This window comes from Drosophila virilis, chromosome 4 (assembly GCF_030788295.1).
Source record: "Drosophila virilis strain 15010-1051.87 chromosome 4, Dvir_AGI_RSII-ME, whole genome shotgun sequence".
NCBI lineage: Eukaryota > Metazoa > Arthropoda > Insecta > Diptera > Drosophilidae > Drosophila > Drosophila virilis.
The window spans coordinates 7,616,205-7,633,027 of NC_091546.1; the positions used below are offsets into that span (position 1 = coordinate 7,616,205).

Here is a 16,823-nt window from a genome sequence, read left to right on the forward strand (position 1 = left end):
TATATTTCATTGTCTGAAATAACAATAATTTCTTGTTCATATCGCATTTTATATGACGTAATAGGCCTCTTTCCTATCGATACACAGATAAAAGGAATTAGAATTGCGGAATTCGTGCGTTACCTTCTAAATTTATTGCAACCTGACTCAGCTGTGAGCGGTAAATGCCACTGCGAACTAGTTCAGTGCTGAGCGGAACAACTGAATTGTTCATTCTGGTGCAAAAATAACACAAACATAAATTTTGCAAATTTATTCATAGAATCTTAACAAATAAATACGCAAATTGAGCGCGTTGCTTTTGTTGTTTGCAAAAGCATTTTGTTGCTGCAGAGAAGAGCACAATTGCCGCACTACAAGCGGCTGTAAAACACCTCTATCTACGTTTTGTTTATCAACATGGAAACTGGCAGCAGCTCGAGCTCCACGTCGGGCAGCACTTCGTCGAGTGGCTCTTCCAGCTGCACGGATACGGGCAGCTCCTCGGACACCGATTCGAGCAGCTCTGGCGTTGCCGGCCCAGAGGAAAAACCGCAGCCGCCAAAAACACAACCAAGCGCAGTACGTCGCAAGGCGGCAGCAACGCCAGCCGACAATGAGAAGCCAAAAGCCGCAGGCAATAGCAACAGCAATGCGTTGACGTCGGCCGCCAGCAAGGTGCGTTCCGTTGTGGCGGCCAGCAATCAGCGCAACGGTGGCATGTCCAGCGACGACGATGACGACGACGACGACGATGCGCCGCCGGCCAAAAAGAATGCGCGCACAATGAACAACGCGGTGCCAGCAGCCGCTGCTCGACGGAAGCCATCAACAGGAGCGGCGACGACCAAGCAAGCGGCGGGCGGAGCAGCTGGCGGCAGCAAAGTGCCGCTGCCGGCCAAAGGCAATAGCCAGCCGCAGCGCAATGGCGACAATAAACGACCCTCGCTCAGCTCCTCCTCCAACAGCACAGATGACTCGCACAAGGATGTCAAGAACGGACGCAAGGTGCCGCTTAAGCTGGCCAGCACCGCGACGGCTGTGCGGGCCAAGCAAATGCGCGCCAAAGCGCTGCAGGCCAAAACGAACAGCAGCAACAACAACAAGAATGGACCTGCTGCTGTGCGGCGCGAGAAGAGTCGCAGCAGCGAATGCAGCGATGATTCGGACAGTGGGTCCGGCTCGGAGACCAGCTCCATTAGCGAATCGGAGGGTAGCGATTCGAGCAACTCGTATAGCTCACAGCCGGCGACGGGTAAGTCAAATCCCAAGGGTAAGCGTGTCGTTGGCGCGGGCGGCGACAGCGAGGAGGAGCGCAAGGATAAAGCGAATCCCATGCGCAAATTGACGCGCTCGCTGAGCATGCGCCGTTCCAAGCAGCAACAGCTCAAGCCGGGCAGCGAGACCGAAACGGATGCAGATCTCGAACAGGAGGACGACAAGCAGCGCGTCCTCTCCAAGAGTCCGGCCAAAAAGTCGGCCACAGCCGCCGGCCTGAACAGCAGCAACAGCAACAACAACAACAGCAAGTGCAAGGTGAAGAAGGAGATGACCTCGCTCAAGTCTCGGCCCGTCTCGCCCGCCGTGCAGCTGGAGAAGAAGTGCCCCATCGAGGGCTGCGATTCGTCGGGCCATTTGAGCGGCAATTTGGATCGACACTTTCTGCCCGAGGCGTGTCCCATTTACCACAACATGTCCGCCTCGGAGTGCAAGGAGCGCGCCAACGAACGCAAGCTGCGCAACGAGCAGCGCCTCAAGATGCCCATCAACATTGTCAGCACGCCGGGCAATCAGCAAAACAATCTCAAATCTCTGACGCCCGAGCAACGCGAGTTCTTGGCCAAAATACGCGAATCACGAGCCAGCTTTCGTCCCATGAGCAACAGTTTCCTAAATGATAAGGTGCGTAAGCCGTGTCCTTCCTTAAGCTTTGTACAATTAATTGTTATTAATATATGTATTTTCTTCGTTGCGCAGGTTAAGATAGACAAGGACTGCACGGATGAGGATCGTGAGCCGAATCTCGCGGGCCTGGTGCCCGACTACGATCTGCAGCTGTTTCGCGAAGCACAAGCACAGGCCTCCGAGCGCATCGAGGACGAGCTCAAGGATCTGCCCGTTGGCAAGGGCATCAAGTGCGTTGGCTAACTATCGATTCGCCTAATGCTCTATCTAACTGCATTTTCCATTTTCGACAGATACATCAGCATGGGCAAGTACAAAATGAAAGTGTGGTATCAGTCGCCGTATCCGGATGATGCCGCACGCCTGCCCAAGATGTACATCTGTGAGTTCTGTCTGCGCTATCAGAAATCGGAGACGGGCATCAAACGGCATGCCCAGAAATGCGTCTGGCGGCATCCGCCCGGCGATGAAATCTATCGCAAAGGCAAGCTTCAGGTGTGGCAAGTGGATGGCAAACGCTACAAACAATATTGCCAGCATCTCTGCCTGTTAGCCAAGTTCTTTCTGGACCACAAGACGCTCTACTATGACGTCGAGCCGTTTCTCTTCTATATCATGACCCTGGCCGATGTCGATGGCTGTCACATTGTCGGCTACTTCAGCAAGGTAAGCTACAGCTCAAGTATTTAAGAACTTATCACAGCAGTTAGTTAAGTTAATAACAGATTAGTTTAGCTAGTCAGCATGATTCGCGTGACATTTGTTGTTTAGGAAAATTAATGAAATTTGTAGATTTTTGATTTTGTCTGGAATATGTGGATATCTTATATATTTTGTCATGCTCGGACTTTACCCCGAGCTTAATATAATTAGTCCTCTTTACGGCATTTCTCAATATCACATAATTTCTTAAATGATTTTCCACATATATATGTTGTACCTTTTGTATACAGTTCAACGATTTGACAGATCTTTAAATCAATTTTATTTTGGATCGATTTAAACGATTTCAAGGCCAACAAAATAGTTGCTTGATAAAGTTGACTTTGGGTCCAGAACACGCATTGACGGACATGAAATGTAAAGTCTGATGCATGATTTGGAAATCGAGCTGTGTATAGAAATTGATTAGCTTTAAGCTATAATAATTGTTGAGCTGAGTAAATTGAGAATTCATTTTAAATAAGCACAATGACTCAAAAATTGATTACCATCGATTTTTAATTTGTGTTTTCTGAGCAAAACTCGGAGCAAGAAGCTTCCTATTGAGTATGCAGGTATTTCTATAGCAGAATAATATAGTTACCTTTGGCTACCACCCAACAAGTATTATTAATAACTAAATTGAGTAGCATTATTATGTCTATATATAAAACTGTTTGTCCTGATTGACTGAAATTTGCACTGTAGTTACCTTATGTTAGGAAGGTTCACGCTTAGACGGGATTTCGGGAAATTCCAATCGCATATGTTGAAAAATCGCGACAAAATGTTTTGAGAGAATTTATTTGATACGTCCCATAGGCAAGGCCGACATATACCCGCTAATAATATATAAATTCCTTTAGATTGTTCATTTTAGTTATTTTGCTGACCTTTATTTTTGACATTAACGTCAATCGTTAACTATTTAATTTAACCAAATCTTAAAGACTCTGCAAATGAATCCTCAACTGACTAGATTTTCTCTAGATACAATTAATAAGAAACGAATTGTTTTGGCTAACAAATTAATTCATGTAAATACTTTCAAATAACCTAAGATATTTGAGTATCAGATACTATTTCTTGGATTAATCCAAGCTATTCCATATCTGATCTCCATATCTCTATCTTATTAACTTGGCCCAGGAGTAATTATGTTTTTTTTTTATTGCTGGAAATGCCTAGAACTTTAGTTTGTTACTTGCCATCAAATTGAATAATACCATTTCACAGTTATATGATTCTTTTATGTGCACAGACAGAGCCGAGAGCCAGGCACAGCTCAGACAACAGCAGACACGACCCAGCCAAAGCCCAAGCCCAAGCCCAGGCCAGATCCAGGGCCAGAAACCATGTAATACATGGACGCGATAGACGTGCGACTATATGCCCAGACAGTCAGCATTCTTGACCATACCCAAAAATTGTTTTGTCAACCGCGAGGCGTTGGGCGAGCTGGGTTAGGTAGTAAATAAGCTGACACTATCAGAGGCGTGGCAGGCGGCAGACTGAACAAAGTGGAGATTTCCCCAGCAAAAAAAAAAAAAAACAAACGGCAGAAAAACAAAGTATATTGTCTGCCATGTGCGCACGGTTTCTTGACCTCCCCCTGAACATGGCGTCTAGCCCGGCGCTCTGGAGCTGCAGCTCCGGCTCTTACCTCCATGCCGCCCCCTGCTGCAATTGCATACAAGTTTTTTGGGCGCTGCCAGAGACTGGGTTTGTGTTACAAATTGCGCATGTCGCGCCCGGCTGCTGCGCACAGGCACAGGCACAGTCCCAAGCCCAGTCCCAGTGCCGGCGCAATCGGAGCCGGAGCCGGAGTCGGAGTCTGTATTCCATTCATCCCAAACCCGTAGCAACAGCAGCAGCAGCAGCTGGTTACACACTACTCACAATTTGGGTGTCTAGCTTACATGGCTCACACCCGGACGCGATGGCATGTTGATAATTTTTGGCAATGCTGCTTTGTGTAGTACCTTGGCCATGCCACCATGCGGCATCATACTGCGCAACTATGCCAATGGAGCTGGCACCAGACAGCAGCCAGACATGACGGATTGGGGCAGGCAGCCCGGCTGGGATGCTGCTGCTGTCGCTGCCGCAGCTGCTGTTGCTGTTGCTGCTGCTGCTGCTGCTGATGCTGGGGCGTGCACGATTGAGGTCGTGCACCTCGACGGTTTTTGCTCGTTATTTTGCGGCGGCTGCACGTCGTGCGCCTGCTCCAACTGGTTGGGGTGGCCGGGCCAAGCCCAGCAGCGCAGCGTATGTGCGTTCCCAGACATCATGGCAGACAACGCGGCAAACAAAGAATAAAAATTCAAAGTACATAAATGTATTTCCGAAATGCGAATTGTTGCCTTTTGGTTCACACCCAGCCGGCAGACAACGTCGCATTTTTTTTTTTTGGCAGCACCCGCCCCCGCCACCCGCAACAACCGCATCCGCAACCCATGATCCCGCCGTGCACAGATGCGAATCGCAGTCGCAATACTTGGTTCGTCTCTTTGTCTCGCCCGCTCTCCACAAGCGCGTATGTGCAAACCCCTTACGCTTATATACCATATACACCAGATTTCTATATACCCATATATACATATATATATATATATACATACATGTATACGTATGTATCTGTATTTACGCATCGCACGCTGCAGAGCATCGATTCAATTCGTGCGACGCCTGGTCATTGAACTCCCGAAAAAGCTAGAAGCGATAAATGACAAACCCCCAACCAGAACTGTCTGACACTCAGTCTACCAACGATTCTGTCTATATGTGCAGATTGTCTGTCCGGCAGATTGGCTTTTCTGTGTGAATGGCCTCAAGCATTTTCCTATTGATGAAATTCTCAAACTAATGTTAACCTGCGATAATTTAGAATTGTTTATGATAATCTTAAGATTGATGTGTAGCTAATTCTTCAATTGTTATAAATTCTAAAAAAAAAACTATATTGCTTTCAGCCCATGTTAAACCTTGAATAACATTTATATCGATTCTCAGCATATTCCATTCTTGCAGGAAAAAAACTCCTTTTATAACGTCTCGTGCATTCTAACCCTGCCGCCATATCAGCGTAAAGGCTACGGAAGGCTCCTCATCGATTTCAGTAAGTGCACGGCCCGTTTATCAATGGGTCAAATATATAACATAACCACAAATTACAATTATCAAATGCACATAACCTCAATTTGAGGTTAACATGCGCGCACATAACCTCAATGTTAAGCTTACAACTGGGCACACTTTTCTGAACTAATACCATTAACCAATGTCTGGGTTTATATGTATGTAGTATATATTTGAATGGAGTCCCTACTGTAACCCTCACATATCAGGCTTTCGATTTTCAACTGCAAATTATTTAATTTTGAGTGTTAACAAACTAAGTGCGTGCTCTTGTTTATTTTGACTAGAGGTTAAAACTGCAGGTTTGTCCAATCAACATTTCCACTTCTGAACCTCAATTGACAAAGGCAGAAAACTCGAATTTGCTATGCAACCAATTCTTTAATGTATCAGCTTAAAAGTTCTACAGAATTTTGAGAGCTTGACATAGGTTTTTCAAAATTCAACTTTTTATTAGACTTTTGTATACTTTAGATAATTGATAGGCATTGGTATTCGTGAGGAAGATGAATTTTCTAAGCTATTTTGGGTATTGTTTTGGATTTCCTTCAAATGGTTTTCAAATCTAAACAATTTCAAATCACATCAACTAATTGAAAATCTTTATATTTATATAATACTCATTTTACTCCTTTAATTAACATTGATTCGAATCAATTTTAAATGACTCAAAACTTTATTATTACTATAACTATTTAAGTCAATATATATATATAGATATATATTTCTTTTTTGGTTATACTGATAATTATTTGAGTTATTATAAATAGCAATTTTTATTTTAAATATTTATTTCACAAGACTTGCTCGACTATTGACATCAGATCTTAATACGAATACTCTCTCCCTCTCTCTCTTACATATATATCTATATAAAATCGATTTATCTAGAAATCAGCTTAACTGCTTTCTAACAATTAGAAAACAGTTGAAACCAACTAATTTCTTTTGCTCGCCGGTAACTTTTTTCAATAAGATGCTATTCCACCTATTAGGAACTCAATGGCATATTAGAACCATGCGAGAGAAAATTGAAAATATTTTGTGGATTTTTTTTTTGCTTTTCTTTAATGAGCCGCCTATCGATTTAAGTGGGTACGTGGTGTGCGTGTGAGTCATTGGTTTATGTTTGGCTGGCTAGTGCAATATAGTTAATCATCATTGCATGAGAGAAGTCAAGCAACATGCCAGCTATAATATATATATATATATATATATATATATATATATATATAGACAGTCGGCTATGGCTTTGGTTCCGGCACCACTCGAGCTTGGCTTTCCATGCTGCAGAGCGGTGCATGCAATTTCTGCATCAATTAAGCCTAGACTAAGCTCTGCAGGTGTGTCTATATGCACACACATACATATCTCTCTCTGTGTGTGTGTAATGCATCGCATAAGTAATTTTTATCGTTGTTTCCACCAAAATTGTTTAAAATTAATCCGCCTTTGAAATGGACGAAGACAGCGCCAGACAATAAAGCAACGGGCGCAGCAGCAGCAGCAGCAGCTGCTAAAAAAATAATAAAAACAACAAAAACAAAAAAACGGACAAAAAACAAAGAATTACCCCAGACCAGGTCCGAGCACTTGAGTCATACGCGGCTTGGATGAATGGCAACGGCGTCAACGTCGGTCTCTATGTATAAACTCGATACATGCAATGCGGGCGAGGAGCGTGGAGTGGGGCGGGGGGTGGGGGGGTGAGAGCATACCAGAACGAACGAAACGACATTGACCTTACACAGAGAGAGAGAGAGAGTGAGAGAGAGCAAGAGCGAGATAGAGCGAAAGAAAGCGGGCAAACTAAAGAGCAAGAGAGAGAGAGAGCGAGAGAGAGAGCGAGGGCGAACGTAGTGCGAGAGCAAACAGTTTTTGTCATTATTAGCAACACCCAGAAAATGTGTTGGCCCCTTTGTATTGGAGTACAGGTGTCCGGCCAAGAAATGGGGTACAACACAGGGGTTAAGGACAGCGCCTGTTTCCGTCTGTCCAGCATGGCCGGCATGTCTGGCTCATTAGCAGGCCAGCCAGCCAGTCGAGCGAGATGGCCATATACGTGTATCGAGTACATAGCATAGCCAGGTGTAATAACTGCATGCACGCAATATGCAAATGTGCAGAACGCCGGCAGCGGCAGCAGCAGCAGCTAGGGTCGCCCTTATCTACTGGCTAATGTATTAATTAATGAAATCAAGCCCAACCACAAAGCGTTGTTGTAAAAGTTGCAGCCCCAAAAATTTTCAGCGAGCGCTTAAAGCTCGCAAATAAAACAAAAAATATTCACAAAACAAAAAAAAAAAATGTATGCAGACAGCGACGCAACAACAACAACAACAACAAGAAAAAGAAGAAGAAGCAGCGCAAACGGCGGCAGACAACAAAGGTCAGCGCAGGTCACAATGAAAGGGCGTCGTCCTCTGCGTGCTAGTGCAGCGGGCGAGTAGTCGAGTAAGCGTTTGTAGCTAGTCGAGTAGTCGAGCATCGTATACCCGGTAAACGAGCTTTTCGCTAATTGCAGCCGGCGCAACAGCAACAACAATTAGTGCAACGTTAATTGACTAAGATTCTAAAGTTGTTAATTGTTTGCTGTGCAACTTATCTGGTTGCTGTTGCTGGGAAAAGTCAAACGTATTTATCAGTTGCAAGCTGCGTGTCTAGTCGAGACGACTGCATGCGCCTGTTGGTATGCAACATTGCGCAGTCCGGCCAGAAATGCGAATCAGCCATGGATCGATAAAGTCGTCTCGACGTTGCCTCTCACACCCACAAGCAGGCACACATACACACACGCCGACAGGACGAAGACCGACAGCGAGAGACAGCGCGAGAGTGAGAGAGTGAGAGAGAGAGAGAGAACGACGACCGCTGCTGACGACGTACGCAAAGAAATCAAAATGCTACCCAAAATGCGACTGCATATGTATGCGTGTACCGTATATTCAAGCTTGAGCAGAGCTTTGCCAGCATAAAACGGTACAGTGGGACGCACAGCTTATAAAGTGGAATACAGCTAAGACTTTTTCATAAATCGTATATTCGCATATCTTAGAATGACACTAAGACTGACAGCATTCACAAAATTTCTTTGATTCTTTTCTCATTAATTACAGTCCGTTGTATATTTTCTTGTCTTCGTAAACTTATTTGTCGCATAATATTTGAAATTCTTGAGTACCACTATAAATGATTTTTCTGACTTATGAAATGTATGTTTTATAAAGAATGTGCATTGAAAAACAAGGTGTAGGCATCTAAAACTAGATTATCTTAAATTATCTATTTTTTCTATTATCTATCATTTATTATTTACTATTATTTGTTATCCTCTAGCTGCATCTCAAGCTGTAATATTTGCGATCTAGCCTGTTCCAACTTATTTTTTAATTTCTTGATTTCGGCTTTGTAGTTTCTTTGGGCCAATTTAATGTTGACTTGTAAGCGAAAATTTTCCAAACGCAGATCTTTGCTGGAATTGAAGAAGATAGTTAATAGCTAAATATTATTATTTATATCATTAATTCAACTTACACTTGGTTACTTAGCTCATCGATGACAGCCTCTGAGCTTTCCGTATCCAATTTATCAAAATTTTTGTCTGGCTTCGGTTTTGCTGAGAGCAACGATTCTGACAATGCTTGAGTTTCGCAGTTAGTCTCCTGTATAACCTCATTGTCTTGCGGCTCAGATGTTGTTTCTGTGACCTTTGAACTGGCTAAAAGATCATTCTCTAAACGTTCGCTGCTGCATTGTTCCCTTGCTTTGATTCGTTCCTTAGATGGCACGCTATCTGATTTTCTGATGCATGGCATTGCACCTAGTCTAAGTCGCCGTCTGCACATTGCTTTATACATATATATTTTGGGTTTAGTAACTGTTCACTGTGCAATTAACTGTTAACCTTGCTTACAAACCTGTTCCGAGTGCGCCGCCGCCGCCTATGTCCTCGGGCCGAAAATGATCCGAGCAAACAAACGTACTTTTCCTGTTCTTCAGCTGCGGATTGTCGCAGAAAAGCAGCCATTTTTTGGCTATTTTGCTGCTCTTCGGTAATTGAAAGAAACTTACTGTTTTGCGATCGGTGGAACTGGTCGAATCGCAATTTCGCACAGAGCATTTCATTTTTGTTTACTGCAAAATACAAATTGGCGCACACATATGTTTGGTTTGTTGTGACGCCACAAATGTGTGCCTATCGATAAACTGTGCTGCCAACCGTGGCACGCATTATGTTATCGATATGCACACATATATCGCACAGCTGTGAGCGCAACAGATCATTCACCATTTGGTTTGTCCCATTGTACGCAATAACAACAACTCAGGCATAAGCTTTCGCACGCTGTTTGAACCAACCCGCTCGCTGCCCGCCCGCTCTTAAGGCGTCCGTCCGCCCTAAAACTCAACCAGTTGCAGTTGTGTCTGCTCTTGAGTGCGTCTAGCGTACGTATGAGTGTGTGTGTGTGTGCGCAACGCGTACTCTTGTGTATGTATTGTATGTCTGTGTTGTTGGCTTTTTTTCCCGAGCCTGCCTCAGTGGGTTTTGTATTGTGAGGGCATGCCGGGCTCGTCCTCGTTGATTTACTTGCTGCACCCATTGTTGCTGTTGTTGTTATCTAGACTCGAGAATTGTTGCTGCCAGACGACGGCGTCGATGACAGCGACGGTGACGCTGACGCTGACGTCGACGTCGAGCTTTGGGGGTTGAGCTTTTGGGTTGAATGCACGCCAGAACGTTGTTTAAATGCCCGCCGCTCGTCATTCATGTGGCCGGGCTGCCAACCGCCGCCGCCGTCGTCGTCGTCATTATTGTTGTTGTCGCTCCCCCACCCTCTTGGGACGAACACTTTGCGGAATCCTGTCTAGACACAACACACAACGCTGCGTTGGGTTCGTTTGGGGCCATGTGGGCGGGGCAAAGTTGGTCACCATAAATAATGCGCCGGAACTTGAAAGCTAGTTCCATCTATAGCATACTTATGGGCATGTGTTTAATGTGCTTTTACCAGGCTATCTGCTAACCCGCGTCGAGGGCAAAATTGGTTCGCCGGAGAAGCCGTTATCCGATCTGGGACTTATATCATATCGCTCCTACTGGAAGGATGTACTGCTCGACTATCTATGCAATCGCTCCGGCAATACGCTCTGCATCAAGGACGTATCTCAGGTGAATATTATATAAAATCACAAAACTGAAAGATCATGGTATCCATTGTGCTCCCACAGGAAATGGCCATTTATTCCTATGACATTGTGAGCACTCTGCAGGCGCTGGGCATGATGAAATACTGGAAGGGCAAGCATATAGTACTCAAAAAGCAGGTAAGTCCAAGGGGGAGGAGATCGTTTATTTCTATTGGGTCTGCTAACTAACTTGTATGCCATTTCTGTAGGATGTGCTGGATGAGTATGAGGAGCGCGTAAAGCGTCGCGGCACATTTCCCAAAATCGACGACTCCTGTCTGCGCTGGCAGCCCTTTATACCGGCACAGCCGAGCGCATCACCTTAGCCACGTGGTTGGAAGCACGCCCAGGTGTGCTTAATGGACTCTTCCTAATTTCCATAGAGACTTCATTTTATATATATTGTGTATAGCGCTTAAGACCTCACGTATTTCTTGGTAGCCAATTGATAATAGTGAAAATTCCACAATACCGATATTGATTCTGATTCTGACTTATATATATATATATATATATATTCGAGTTGAGACAACAAAAAAAAAAAAAAACCAGCCGCAGCCGTCTTGAGATTTGTTCTGCTTCTTCTTTGTTCACCACTGAGCTCATCACTTCAGGGGCCCCAAGATGAATCATGGAAGCGGGCAAGAAAAGCCAACGCGTTTACATGGACGCAGTTGTGTTGTGGACAGACGGGCGGGCCGGCGGTCGGTTGCGGTGCTGGGGCGGTTTGTGTAGCAACAGCGCATCGCAAAAAGTGCACACTGTGGCACTGAGGCAGAGGCAGGCAACTGGCGGCGGCAGCAGCAGCCGCAGCAGCAGCGCATTGACATTGCCGCCCAGACACTCCTCGGCAACGCCACACCAATACCAAAGCACAAAAAACAAAGCGTCAGACAGGTAGCGAGCAGCGAGCCGCGGACAGGGGCTGAAGAGACACAAAAACTGCACAAGCCGAGGGACGCAGCCGATGGCAGTCACTGCGACTGCACGCCACGTTTATGGCCAAAAAGCATATGCAGCAGCAACAGCAGCAGCAGCAGCGGCAGAGGCAGCGGCAGCGGCAGAGGCAGCGGCAGCGGCAGCGACGTCAGCAGCACGCGAAGCAGCCAGCCGGGCAGCGACAATTCCGCCCTACCAGACGCAGACATCAATCTGTCGCACAGTGGTACATGCAAGTCTCTGCAAGCAGGCAAAGCTTTTCAGTTGCAATGGCGCTTTAAAGCTTTTACAATGAGCATATTTACATTACTGATTGACGGAATGAATGATTGAAAAGGTTGTATGCAAGCTTTAGTGAGTCAGATTGACATTTATTTTCAATGATTTTAATTAAACATGAATGAATTTGCAAAATGCAAGCCAACTGGGGAACACAAAAATGGATCTTAAATGTTATGAAATACAGTTAAGCCTCCAAAGCACACTGAACCAAAAAATACATGTGATTATTTGTTTTTTTTTTTTTTTTTAATCTGTCCGAATTTATTTTAGAAATCCAGATAAAATACTTGCTTGCATTTATATTGACTCATTAGAGCATTGCTTAATTCGTGAAATGCAAATAATAACTGGCGATTAAGCAACCCATCATATAACGCTGTATATTATATAATTTATCTGCTGCTTTTCAGGTTTGTGTACTGATAAAGAAAAATAAAATAAAAATGACTAACTTCTAGAGTGTGAAAACAGTGTAACTTACTGTAGGACAAGTACCGTTAAGTACATATGGCGCTTGTGAGCTAATGAGCATGGGCTGCATTTTGACGATTATATCTGAATGTTTATATTAAACATCTGTTTGTAAATTAAGATAGGCAATATAGAATCGCCGCTCACAGTTGTTATTGCAAATGTTTATATTAAGATATATGAACACATGTATGGAAATGTCAATAAGAGAGTCGTATATAATGGGGAAAAAGTTCAACAACAAAATAACAGGATTGCAAAAATTACAGTGCTGGTTACATATAATTAATTGGAAAGCTTTTTGTTAAAGCTTCACTTGTTTTGTTAACAACAATAATGGTAAAAGTTTAACGATAGAATTTAAGGGAAGATAATCAATTTATGATTTCATCGAAACTAAAAACATTCTTATAGGGCCCACTGTGCGTGCTTTTTGTTGCAGTCAGTTGGCTGGTGGTGCCTGCCAGTTTTATAACAAAGGAACCCGTGAGTGAGAACTGGGCAAAAAGTACATGCAATGTATGCGTGTGCATATGTATTGGTGAGCGGAAAGCGCGGTGTAGGAAGCAGGAAGCGAAAGAAACAGCAACACATACGGCTGCTGCTTTCGTATGTTTGTGTATGTGTGTGTGTGTGTGTGTGTTGCAGACACATAGACAGCTGACGACGCTGGCAGAGGCAGCGGCAGCGACAGCAGCGTCGACTTTGTGGCAGTGCGAAATAAAATTCGCGCATTCGGCTTTTGATTAAGCAGCAACATTGAGCATTTGATCACCAACAGCCGGCGTGCGCGGTTCGCTTCGCTTTGCTCAATCGACAGAGAGCTGGCAAAATAGCAAGTAGCAAAAGGCAAAGTCAAAATCAGAACCAAACCAAATAAAATAAAAGGCCACGGCGTTTCTAGGCGGCCGCACAGTCGGCCATTTGCACATCAAGTGGCCGATTGTGTCTCTCTGTATATTCATATATACATATATATATAAATACGTATATGTGTATATATATATGTGTGTGTGTATGTTCTGTGCTTGTGTGCAATGAGCAACGGACAGCTAAAAAGAAAATGAAGTTAAACTTTGCAGCGCGCGTGTGTGTGAACAATTAAAGCAACAAAGAAGAGAAAAAAAGCTCAGCCAGCCAATGCGACGCAGGCCAAGTGCAACGGAAGTTTAGTGTGAACGAAATATAAGACCAGAAAAGTTAAAAAGGAGAAATGTATAAAAAGAAAAAAAAAATACGGACACAGAACATATTGTGAAATTCAATGCTTGTTCTCGAACAGGCGGGCGGGAGGCGGCTTCATTGACGCGTAATTGTTTCTGGGTTTTTCTGCCATTTGAACGGAATTAACGCGCTGGTCAAAAGCGGACCAAATGCTCGTTAAAATGAAGACTTGAAAAAATTCTAGTTGAGGTTGGGTTTATTTTTAGCGTTTTGATATCACAAGGCACCACCAGCAGCAGCAGCAGCAACAACAACAAAAACGACAACGACACAACAACAAATTTTTTGGTACGCACACAGAAACGAAACACTCACGCAAAAAGGCAAAGAGACAACAACTACAATTCTTGCCGTCGGCGGCGAAAGAGTGACGCAAATAGCAGCGAAAATGTTTGAAGCGACGACCACATGATTCTACACATTGTAGATTCTACATATTTCCAAATTTCTTTTGCCCACACACAAACGCACGCACACCGAGACCAAAATCTATACTAACACAAACAGCCGTAGAACTTTTTGTCGCTCAAATATTAATTTTAGACAAAAATGTTGCCCAGACCCGCGGCGACGTTACACTCGCATGCACACACACACACACACACAAACAATTTCGGCAAATTTGCATGTGTGTGTCTGATCGGACTTGCGAAACTTTTTTGATAGCAAGCTCCAACTCAGGGTTAAGGGCGTACTCAGTTGAAAAGCATGTGCTTGCATTTTGCAGCACACATCGAGAAAATGAGAGAGACGGAGCGAGTGAAAGAGAGGGAGAGTGTGAGAGAGAGAGAGAGAGAGAGGAGCAGGCAGCACCCACACTCAGACAGATAGACATGCACTCGGCTGTCGTCGGCGCATTGTTACTATTTGAGGTTAGGAATGCCCCACCCAAGCAAGGCACACATACAGATTGGCATATAAAGCAGTCATGTCTGCCAGCCTGCTGTTCATTATGTATATATAATGTATATGTATGTATATCTATACGAACATATGTAGATACATACATATGGCAGCCCCGACGTCGTCGCCATTTCTATATACATACATATACAATTAAATGCCTCACACACACAAACACATATACTACTCGGCTGGGCACGACAAAACGACATTCGAACAAAATTTGCAATTATTCACAACGCGCGGCAGTCAAAAGCTGCTCGCGATCGCGGCAGCAGCCGCCGTGACACATCACACATACACACACACGCACACAGGCACGCACAGGCACAACATACATACATATATAGAGACTTGAGCGGCAGCAAGTCCAAGTTCATTATACCACAATCTGCGCGAGAGGCTTAAAGTTTATGAGCCGTTGTAAAATACAAAAGTGTAGCTGATGGCAATTCATTTAATTCCTTTTTGGCGAATAGCGTGCAAAAGACAAGGCGCAGAGAAAGAGAGAGAGAGAGAGAGACAGGCACGAGCAAGAGGCGAAATACTTTGAACGCGTTTGCAAATTCGATTTTATGCCCTCTGTCTCTGCAGTAGTAAGCTGCGTGTTGGTGTCTGTGCATATACATGCATATGTACGAGAGAATTCGCGAATGTAGTGGGGCACGTGTGTGTCTCGGCTGCGCTACAAAACTTGCTAGCCTGGTATATGTGTGTGTGTATGCGAGAGTGTTTGTCGGCGATCACGCACGTAGCGTTGCTGCGCTTAGTAACAGAGAGAGCGAGAGAGCATCGAACGAAACGCCGGTTCTTTTTCTCGTTTCTCTTTCTATATTGGATTTTTTTCATTTCAGCTTTCTTGGCTTTTTCTTTACAGCGTTTCAAATATAGAATATCAAGGGTCCCTGGCTGCAAATATGACTGCGACTAACTGTTGCTGCAAACAACTAAAAGAAATGTAAAATTTCGCATTTGGCCAATGATGACGTCACATCCGATTCGCTGGAGTGTGGACTATGTAGCCATTAGAGCACGTATGTATGTGTTTGTGCGTACGTATGGCCTGGCAGAACGAGGTGCGCAATGAAAAACATATGACTAATTTAGCATTGTTATTGCATAAATCTGCGTCAAGCAGCAAATTTCTCACAGGCAGGCTGCTGTAAGAAACGACGAGGTTAAAGCGACGTCTGCGACAAAGCTTCAGCTCAAAAAGCTTACACATAATGGGCTGTATATATGTGTGTGTGCACATATACGTTTCAGCTTTTATGGGTGTGAGTTTGAAATGAAGTCATCGGCGTCGTCGCATTAACACAAACACATACAGAGATCGTTAACCTTAAAGCTCAGCATGGACACAGCGCGCAAGGTCGTTTCCTGCGCGACTTTAGGAGTCGTAGCAGTGGCAGCGTCAGCAGCAACAACAGCAGCAGCAGCAGCAGCAGCAAAAGAAGTTACTTCGGACCAGTTGGCAACATCTGTTGGGCTTATCTTGGTCTGCTCTCTCCCCTAACTCGCTGCGCCGTCTTTTACCGTGCGCGCTAATCAGTGACCGGGGCTGGTTTTGGTTATCCCACAGTCAGGTACCTGAAGTAGCGCGCGTGGTGGCCAGACGTATTCATCTTAAGCTTACCATGCCTCCCTCAGATGGCAAACGTTTCATGTCTCCCATGTCTATTGTACTTCATCAGGTGCTCTGGTGTGACTTGTAACCCGGCACATGTTGAAGTACACTCAATATGCGTTGATTTGCATTTGCTGTTTGGGTTAATAAAGTTCATCAAATATTATGTATAATTAAAAGTTCAAAATAAATATTGTTAAATGCGCAAATCTACTTCTTATCATTGCAATATTTGGCTTAGCTTAATGCTGAGCGCCACTTGCTGTGGACAGGTGGCAACGCCGCTATATGCAAATGTCTTATTTTTGACTTTTGACAACTTTTTCTTTTTGTACATAGGGCCACATTTGCGTCAAATGAACATCTGTTTATATATATATATATATTTTGACAATAAAAACATAATATATCACAATATAAACAACAATAACTTTATGTTTGTCAAAATGAACTAGAGAAGTGAGTT

The 16,823-nt window shown here is 44.2% G+C and overlaps 1 protein-coding gene and 1 non-coding gene across 6 annotated transcripts; one reads left to right on the forward strand and one right to left on the reverse strand.

Annotated features, from left to right (window-relative positions):
* Nucleotides 1-172: 172 nt before the first annotated feature.
* On the forward strand, nucleotides 173-11,386 carry chm (lysine acetyltransferase chameau). 3 transcript variants are annotated; one of them, XM_070209501.1, is made up of 7 exons: nucleotides 177-1,881; nucleotides 1,957-2,114; nucleotides 2,178-2,550; nucleotides 5,617-5,704; nucleotides 10,737-10,894; nucleotides 10,954-11,049; nucleotides 11,121-11,386. In XM_070209501.1, the coding sequence occupies exons 1-7, from the start codon at nucleotides 400-402 to the stop codon at nucleotides 11,235-11,237; spliced, it is 2,472 nt and encodes an 823-aa protein (XP_070065602.1). In that variant the 5' UTR covers nucleotides 177-399; the 3' UTR covers nucleotides 11,238-11,386. The 3 variants fall into 3 exon arrangements, with proteins under 3 accessions (XP_015028644.1, XP_070065602.1, XP_002052560.1); XM_002052524.4 differs by having other exon boundaries at nucleotides 179-1,881; nucleotides 5,599-5,704; XM_015173158.3 differs by lacking the exons at nucleotides 5,617-5,704; nucleotides 10,954-11,049; nucleotides 11,121-11,386 and having other exon boundaries at nucleotides 173-1,881; nucleotides 10,737-10,862.
* On the reverse strand, nucleotides 8,689-16,586 carry LOC26531118 (uncharacterized). 3 transcript variants are annotated; one of them, XR_011416803.1, is made up of 4 exons: nucleotides 12,614-12,628; nucleotides 9,642-12,551; nucleotides 9,259-9,571; nucleotides 8,689-9,196 (listed from the first exon to the last, which is right to left on the reverse strand). It is a non-coding gene; the product is annotated as an uncharacterized protein (transcript). The 3 variants fall into 3 exon arrangements; XR_011416805.1 differs by lacking the exon at nucleotides 12,614-12,628 and adding an exon at nucleotides 16,572-16,586 and having other exon boundaries at nucleotides 8,789-9,196; nucleotides 9,642-9,858; XR_011416804.1 differs by lacking the exon at nucleotides 12,614-12,628 and adding an exon at nucleotides 14,143-14,158 and having other exon boundaries at nucleotides 8,789-9,196; nucleotides 9,642-9,858.
* Nucleotides 16,587-16,823: the final 237 nt, after the last annotated feature.

Excerpts from the sequence above, each read along its gene's own strand:
- chm (XM_002052524.4), top strand. The coding sequence starts at position 400 with ATGGAAACTGGCAGCAGCTCGAGCTCCACGTCGGGCAGCACTTCGTCG. Across the intron at positions 2,551-5,598 it reads TTGTCGGCTACTTCAGCAAG|CATATTCCATTCTTGCAGGA; the intron begins GTAAGCTACAGC and ends ATCGATTCTCAG. Across the intron at positions 11,050-11,120 it reads ATATAGTACTCAAAAAGCAG|GATGTGCTGGATGAGTATGA; the intron begins GTAAGTCCAAGG and ends CCATTTCTGTAG.